The sequence below is a fragment of the Peromyscus californicus genome, unplaced genomic scaffold (genome assembly GCF_007827085.1).
Source record: "Peromyscus californicus insignis strain IS unplaced genomic scaffold, ASM782708v3 Scaffold_1__1_contigs__length_55948999, whole genome shotgun sequence".
NCBI classification, from domain to species: Eukaryota; Metazoa; Chordata; class Mammalia; order Rodentia; family Cricetidae; genus Peromyscus; species Peromyscus californicus.
In genome coordinates, this window is record NW_026294492.1 from 50,692,415 (window position 1) to 50,701,262 (window position 8,848).

General features: G+C 49.8%; 1 protein-coding gene across 1 annotated transcript; it reads right to left on the minus strand.

The window, feature by feature from the left end:
• Positions 1-191: 191 nt before the first annotated feature.
• Ebi3 (Epstein-Barr virus induced 3) lies at positions 192-3,845 on the minus strand. Its single transcript, XM_052746917.1, has 5 exons — positions 3,680-3,845; positions 2,964-3,087; positions 2,514-2,692; positions 822-976; positions 192-600 (listed from the first exon to the last, which is right to left on the minus strand). The coding sequence occupies exons 1-5, from the start codon at positions 3,744-3,746 to the stop codon at positions 445-447; spliced, it is 681 nt and encodes a 226-aa protein (XP_052602877.1). The 5' UTR covers positions 3,747-3,845; the 3' UTR covers positions 192-444.
• Positions 3,846-8,848: the final 5,003 nt, after the last annotated feature.

Genomic DNA, 8,848 nt, shown 5'->3' on the forward strand with positions numbered 1-8,848 from the left:
ACACACAAAGAAGTCCTGTCTGGAACACCACTCCCCCACAATAATGATAATAGTTTTGTTTTGAGACAGGGTTTCTCTGTGTACCCTTGGCTGACCTGGAACTCACTCTGTAGGCCAGACTGGCCTCGAATTCATAGAGATCCACCTGCCTCTGCCTCCCCAGTACTTGGATTAAAAGTGTGTACCCCCACTAACCAGCTAATAATTCTTATTTAATTAAAATTTCTAATCAGATCACATTTGCAGTTCACAAAGCCCGGCACTTATAGAAGGAAAAATACCATCCCCACAGGTTTGGAAATTGAGGTCCAGAGAGGTCAAGTCAGTTGTTCAAAGCTGCCAACCATCCCAGCAAGTGCAGTCAGGACTTGAACCCAGGCCAGGCCAACCAGTCACTTTGAAGTAGATGACATCAGGGTCTGCTATCAAGGATCCAGTTCCTCTTCAGGGATTAAGGGGAGCCCTCTCCGCTTGCCCGGGGAGGCTCCAGTCACTTGGTTTCCCATAGTCCATGAGGTCCTGGGCTGACACCTGGACCAAGTACTTGGCATGGGGCTGCGCAGCCCTCAGGGTGAAGGTCGTGGCTTCAATGGGTCCCACCTGCAGGGAGAGAGGAGGTGGTGGTGGGTAGGACCACCATGCTCTGGGAACTAGGTAGCCCGTTTGCTGGGTAAAGTGCCTGCTGTGAATTCGAAACCCCAGCACTCATGCAAGGCAGCTGCAGAGTCACGTGATATCAGTGCTCCCACAGAGAGGCCAGAGGTGGAAACCAGAGGATGCCCAGGGGAATCCTGTCTCACCCTCTTCTAGCCCCCTCTCACCTGGCGGAAGTGAGAGGCTCCCTGGCGCCGGTAGCGGACGCGGTACTTGAGAGAGAAGATGTCCGGGAAAGGCCAGGAGGCAGGGGGATGCCAGATCATCTGCAGCCGCTGCCCCGCTGCGCGCAGGCGCACGCCTTCCGGGGGATCAGGCTTGACTGTGGGGAGCAGGGAGCCTGATCAGGAGCGGCTCAGCTGGTTCATCCATCAGGCACTGATTCCCGTCTTCATTCATTCATATCAGACACCATTCATGCATTTGCTCTGTTTATTTACTCATCCATTCATACCATCAGTTCATTCTTCACTTCTTCATTCAACTCTTCACTAATTCCTTAACTTAGTCACCAGCTCACTCACACATTTATGTATTGTTTGATTCACATGCAGATCTATTCACTGATTCATTAACTCGTTCATTGTAATGGATTCATTCACTGAATCCATTAGTTTCTTCACTTATCCATTTGTACACTCATTCATTCATGCTTTTATTGCACCATTAAGTCATTCAGGTATTCATTTCCTCACTCATTAGGTCCTTCACTCATTCACTGTATCATTCATGCATTCATTCATTCACTCATTCATTAAATCATTCATGCATTCATTATGCACTCATGTCAGTCATGCATTCATTCATCCACCCATCTGCTCAAGGAGCAAGCATTTGTTAAATTGCCATCCTCACTGCTGACCAAAGTCATGACAAAGAGAAAATTTCAGAGAGAAAGTCCCTAATGGGCTGAAGGGCTTTTCTGAGACACCATTCTGATAGCACAAGACTGTGCTGGAGGACATCGGTGCATCCTCAGAGAGTGTTACATTTCTCTGTCTCCTCTAGAACACGCTTCATGCCAACACAAGGTCTACACCATAAGCCATCTCCCTACCCCTCGCTGGCCGTCAGCACCCACAGATCTCCTTGTGTCTCTGGATCCCCCTGTCCTGGAGACCACGCTGTGTGGTTTGTGTCTGGGTTGCTCACTGAGCACTGTGTCCTCAAGGTCCCTCCTCACTTCTTCAGGGCTGAGTGATGTCCCCAGTGTAGACAGATGGACATTGTGTGTCCATCCATCCACAGGAAGACCCGTGGCATGGGCTGCCCCCTTCTGCATGCTGTGAATAAGGTTGCCAAGGATTTGTAGGGATGAACATTTTTATTTCTGTTGAGCAGATACCTGGGAGTGGAGATCATGTGGAGAGTCCATGTTTAACCCTTTGAGGGCGGTGTAGTCTTTCACTGAACTTCACTGGTCTCTCTCTCTCTTTCTCTCTCTCTCCTTAGTGACAGGGTCTTGGGTTCTTTACCCTGACTTACCTCAAACTCGTTCTGTAGACCAGGATGGCCTTAAACTCTGAGAGATCTGCCTACCTTTGGGATTAAAGCCCTGTATGCCACCCGAATGTTAGTCCTCTCTTAACCATGATTGTCACTCATGTTTAATAATAAACTTTTTTGGGGTGAGGGGGACTTCATTGAGGAGCTGACTGGCCATCAGAGACCTAAGAAGGGCAAAAAACAAAGCCATGCAAACACCTGGTGCAGGCTGGAGCCTGGGGTGTGGGGAAGTAACAGGAGGCAAGTGAGGCTGGAAGAGAGCCTGAGGAGGAAGGCTGTGGGGACTGGCAGGACTGAGGGTCTCACATGGTGGAGGGTGGGGACTGCTAGGAGCAGGAAGGACAGACACTCACTGATCTGTTCAGCCACAAAGGCCAGGAGGCTGCTGCTGGCGCCGCTGGGGTGCACTGCTGTGACATTTAACACGTAGGGTACCATGGAGAACAGTTGCACGTGGGGGATGGTGCACCGAGTGGCCTGGGGGTTCAGCTGTAGGCAGGACCGGCTCTGCTGGTGGGCGGCCACGCCTAGCCTGCATGGGAAGCACCGTGGGGGTCACGAAGGGCACTGGGTGTCCACGCGGGCCCAGCCCACCCACAGCTGACCGTGGGACCTGGACACACTCAGGGGACACCGGGGGTGTGGATTCTGAAGAACTCCCTAGATTACCGACAGCCCACACTCGTTCTGTTATTTTGGAGATAGGCCCCTGTGGGTCTCAGGCTGCCTCTGACCCTGAGTGGAGCGGGACAATGGAATCTCTTGGTTCCCCACTTCATCCTGGCCCCTCTCCATTCTCTGACCTGTAAGTGGCGATGAAGGACGTGGCCATCGTGGAGTTGGGAGCCCCCAGCGGCGTCCAGGAGCAGTCCACAGCCACGGGGTACCGAGAGGCAAGGCATCGCACCCTGGGCTGGCTCAGAGCAGCTAGGGTGGGAGAAACAGGAGCATGAGCTTCCAGGAGCCTAGCAGGTCTCTGTCATGCATGGAAGCATGAGCTCCCACACCTACTACGACCCCCCAGGGCCTCAAATGATCCATTTTCTAGATAAGAAAAGTTTTTTTTTCTTCCTCTTTCTTTTTCTTTTTTAAAATGTTTTTAAGGAGGATCTCCTGTAGCCTAGGCTGACTTTCAACTCACTATGTAACTGCAGATGACCTTGAACTCCTAAGCTTCCTAACTTAACCTCCTGAGGGCTGCCTGACAGATGTGCACGATCATACCCAGCATCGCCTAGCATTTCTGATCCACAGTTGAGTCACAAAGGTGAAACTTGGGCATTGCTGAGAGTCAACTGTCTATCTCCACAAACCTCTAAGCTCAAAGGTACCTCTGCCTGGATAAATGAGGCTTTGCCCCTCTGTGTCTCAGTTTCCCCATCCCTATAGCAGAATGGGAACAGGTCCCACTGGTATAGGTAGGTGTGAGATCCCACCCAACTCCAGATGTGACCTGAGACTGAAAGTAAAGGGTTGGTCCCCATGGCCCAGGTGCCCCATCCCCAGAGTGCCCACCTACCTCTCCTTGCATTGCCAGGGGAGCAGCTCGCCCAGAGGGTGAGTGACAGGAGGAGCAGCTGGGACATGCCTGTGCTCTGTTCTCTAGGATTGAGGGACTTGCCAGAGAAGGGGCAAAGGACTAGGAAACTTAAAGGGAGCCTGGCCTTGAGTGAGGACCTGCCCAGTGTGGCTCCGTGGTCCAGTGCGTGGCAACAGCTGCGATGGTGATCGGAGTCCTGGCTCTGTCACCAGCTGCCTGGTGTGTGAGTGTGAAAGGCATTGAGGTGGGGGTAGGGGGAGGGCCCTAAAAGGGAGAAGTTACTGGGTGGCCTTACTTCCGGCTGATGGGGAAGCCCCAGGGAGGTGGGTGAGGCAGAGGACAGATGTGGGAGAGGAGGGGAGCAAGAAAGAGAGAGACAGAGAAAGAGGGACAGAAAGAGACAGGGGACACTGGCCCAGAGACTGATCTAGTGCAGGGTGGTGGCCCTGTTACCACCGACATCTCTCCAAAACTGTGTCAGGGCCTAGACAGAGAGCAACTGCCACCCCAGGTAGTCCCCAGCCTCAGGGACACTCTGAACTGTGCAGGACACCTGCTCAGAACACCCAAGGGAACCCCCGGGACAGACTGGAGTCCTGGGAAACTCCAGGCCACACCCTTCTCTTCAGCACCAAGAGAGCCCAGAGCCTCCTGGGGATTTGGGGGATTTGCCCAGAAATGGGGAGAGACAGGGGCAGGGGCCCTGCCAGGAAAGAAGAAAATGGAAAGTCAGGCATGATCCTGCAACCTATCATCCCAGCACGTGGGAAGCTGAGACAGGGATATCTGTGACTTTAACTCCAGCCTGAGAGACACAGGGAGACCTTCATCTCAAAAGAAAAAAAGATTAGGGCATAGGGCCCTGAATTTAATTTACACACACATACACACACACACACACACACACACACACACACACACACACACACACACAAAACAAACCACCACCACCAACAACAACAAAATAAAACAAAACAAAAACCGCCAAGATGAACTAAGTAACTAAGTATTGAAATGATGAAGAACAAGAGAATCCAGCCTGGGCTTATTTATTCACTTTTTTCTTTTAAACATTGGTAGGATCAGAGCCCAGGGCCTCAAGTACACCATGCTAGCTTCCACCCCCATAATGGGGTTTTCTGTGAAGGGACTTTAATCGTGAGCCACAATTCCGTGGTTTCTTTCTTTCTTTCATTTTTTTTCCGTTTTCTTTTTGGTTTTTTGAGACAGGGTTTCTCTGTGTAGCACTGGCTGTCCTGAAACTCACTCTGTAGACCATGCTGGCTTCGAAATCACAGAGATCTGTCTGCCTCTGTCCCCACCCCCCTCTCTGGGTGCTGGAATTAAAGGCACGCGCCAGCACCCCCAGCTCCCTGGGTTCTTTAAATATTGTATTGAACTCATGTTTATTGCCATAACTGAGTTTTGGGTATAGAAGCTCAAATTATCTTCTGAGCCTACCTGCCCCATCACTGCCCTCACCCAGTGGTCCACACTGGTTATGATTCCTCTTATACTCCTGGGTGGATGGTAGTGATGTCAGCGGCATATCAGAAGCTGTAACATGTCAGGTGTTGCAGAGTGATGGGAATCAGAGTCCCAGAGTGTAGGGGGCAATGTGTGCTGGGGTCAGCTGGGCACCATCGGTAAGTGTACCAGCTGGTTTCATGTCAATTTGACACAAGCTAGAGTCATCAGAGAGGAAGGAGCCTGAGCTGAGGAAATGCTTCCATGAGATCTGGCTGTAAGGCATTCTCTCAATTAGTGATCAGTTAGGGAGGGTCCAGTCCACTGTGGGTGTTGCTTTCCTTGGGCAGTGTGTTTGGGGTCTATAAGAAAACAGACTGAGCAAGCCATGGGGAGCAAGCCAGTAAGCAGCACCCTCCATGACCTCTGCATCAGCACTTGCTTCCTGGGTCCTGCCCTGTGGGAGTTCCTGTTCTGACTTCCTGTAGTGGTAGAGTATGATCTGGAAGTGTAAGCCAATTTAACCCTTTTCTCCCCAAATTGCTTTTTGGTCATGGTGTTTTGTTGCAGCAATAGGAACCCTAACTAGGATGAGTTAGGACCAGGATTGTGGGGTATTGCTGTGACAAACCTGCCAGTGTTTTTTTTGGGGGGGGCGGGGTTGTGTCAAGACTTTGGAACTAAGAGCACAGTGGGATGTTCTGTGGGAGCTTGGGAGACAAGAATGTTGAGAGCAGTACAGAGTTTTGGGGCCTGGCTTGTGACATTTCAGAGGGAAGTACAAAGACTCTATCAGGGCCATTTGTTATTTTGAATTAAGATCCCGTGGTTCTGGTTAGCTAGGGTTGAAGAATCAGCTGTGACTAACAAGGGACCAGAACTACTAAAGTGAAACTTTGCTTTGCTGGGATACTTGATGCTGGTCAGCTCGAGCTAAGAAATTATCGGTGACTAAGAAGAGAGCTGAATCACTGAGGGAAAATCTTCTGGGAAGTGTTTCCTGAGAGCACAGAGAAGCTGTGTTCCAGAAGCAGCCAAAATGGTAGTGGGGGCTGGAGAGATGGCTCAGAGCTTAAGAGCACTGACTGCTCTTCCAGAGGTCCTGAGTTCAATTCCCAGCAACCACATGGTGGGTCACAACCATCTGTAATGAGATCTGGTGCCCTCTTCTGGCCTGCAGTCACATATGCTGTATACATAATAAATAAATGAATTTTTTTTTTAAAAGAAAGGTATTGTGGCTTTAAAAGTGATGTATTTAAGTGTCAGGTTGACAAGGAGTCAGTTGTACTGGCTGGCTTTGTATGTCAACTTGGCAGAAGCTAAAGTCATCAGAGAGGAAGGTGCCTCAGTGAGGAAATGGTGAGGAAATGCCTCCATGAGACCCAGCCATAAGGCATTTTCTCAATTAGTGATCAATGGGGGAAGGCCCAGTCTACTGTGGGTGGTGTCATCCCTGGGCTGCTGGCCCTGGATTTTATAAGAAAGCAGTCTGAGCAAGCCAGTAAGCAGCACCCTCCATGGCCTCTGAATCACCTCCTGCCTCCAGGATCCTGCCCTGTGGGAGTTCCTCTTCTGACTCCTCCAACAATGGAGTATGATCTGGAAGTATAAAGCAAATAAACCCTTTTCTCCCCAAACTGCTTTTTGGTCATAGTGTTTTGTTGCAGCAATAGATATCCTAACTAGGGGCCTGGAGAGATGGCTCAGCGCTTAAGAGCACTGGCTGTTCTTCCAGAGGTCCTGAGTTCAATTCCCAGCAACCACATGGTGGCTCACAACCATCTGTAATGAGATCTGGTGCCCTCTTCTGGCCTGCAGTCATACACGCAGGCAGAACATTGTATACATAATTGATAAATAAATCTTAAAAAAAAAAAAAAAAAAAGAAATCCTAACTAAGACAGCAAGGTCCCAGCAAGGTCCCAGGCTGGGCCCCCAGTGCATGGTGAGTCCTGTACATACCCTGGGGTCTGGGAAGGTTGTCCCTGAGGCTTTGATCTGCAGAAGTGAAGGATGCGACTTGATGGCTGAGCTGTGTCCTCAGAGGCCCTGAGCCTGCATCTGCTGCATCTGCAGGATCTGGCTGAGAATGCACTGCACATCCTCATCCCTGAGGTCAGATGGTCCGGGACACAGGCAGAGCTGAGAGAATGAGAGAAGAGCGAGAAGCAAGGAGGGAGAAAGAGAAGGAGACGCCCAGGGCCAGTCAGCCAGCCACCAGCCTGCCAGCCACCGAGGAAGAGTGAAAATAGGGCATACAGAATGAAAGATAAAAAGCTCTGACAGCTTAAGTTAAGTCACAAGAGCGAGTGGGACAAGCATAAAATAAGGCCGAGCGTTCATAACTAATAAGTCTCTGTGTCATGATGTGGAGCTGGTTGTTGGCTCAAAAGAAAGCCTGCGACACCTCTGTGCTCCCAACATGCAGCCATTCTATAATCAGCATTAGCATGTGACTCCACCTGTTATTTTCCAAGTTCAGGTACAAATGAGTAGTCTTGGGAAACTAGATTATGTGATCCATAAATCCTATCATATGCCAGATTGAACATTATTGAGTGACCCGTCCAGCAGGTCACGTTATTCGAGGGTCTTGAGGAGGGAACCACCTGAAAGCCAATGGGGGCGAGAGAAGAAGGAGACCAGGCACATAAGGAAAGACAGAGTCAGTTTGAGTCGTGTCAAGGTCTCGTTTATTGGCAGTATGTTGCAGCTTACAAGCAGGATTTCAGGCAGGGAGGGGGAAGCAGGGAAAGGAGAGTGGAAAATTTTTGAGAAGAAGTCAGGGTGGTCAGGGTGGGTGTTTCTTTGGTCCCAGGCTTTTGCAGCTGGCTGATTACAGTTTATGCCAAGTGGTTTATCTAAACGTATATTTTGCAGTTAGGCCAAGGACGCCCTGTTTTTGCAAGACTCCACAAAGCAGAAAACTCAAGACATAACAGTCCTGGGTCAAACAGTCCTGAGTCAGTCTCCAACAATTGAGGACTATGTGGGTCCATCCCCTTGATAGTCCCCTCCCAGCTGGGAAGGGGAGGAATCTCCAACCAGCTGATAATTAATCTTTGATAAAAAGAAATGAATCTATGTACATGAAACTCCTTAGTCCATACACTTTATTATTCTGTGTCAATTCTCTCTCTACAAGCTTCTATTCTCTTTTAGCTCCTTTCTTGCCAGATTTCTCTCTATATTCATCTATTGCTCCCTCTAAGTTCTATCTTAATTCTCTCATCTTATTTCTGCCTCATCTAGGTTCTTTTAACCTCGTTCTTACCCAGCTAGCACTTCCCGATCTGACTCTTTCTCATCGTCCATCTCATCCGCATGTTCTCTCTGGTCAAAACCCTCCTTATCCCTCTCTGTTCTCTGTCTCTCAGTTCTCCACGTCCCCCTTAAGTCTCCCAGGAATCCAGTTATAAACCCAAGTCACAGCAATCCCCTGTCGAGCAAGGTCACCAGGCTTGAATTCTACGGGGTCATAAAGGCAGGTAAGAATTTTCTCAAAAGTGACCACCAGGCTTTCTTTTACAACCCAAAATGGGAGTGGTAAAAGAGGAGGTCAGGGGCTGGAGAGATGGCTCAGAGGTTAAGAACACTGGCTGTTCTTTCAGAGGTCCTGAGTTCAATTCCCAGCACCCACATGGTGGCTCACAACCATCTGTAATGAGATCCGGCTCC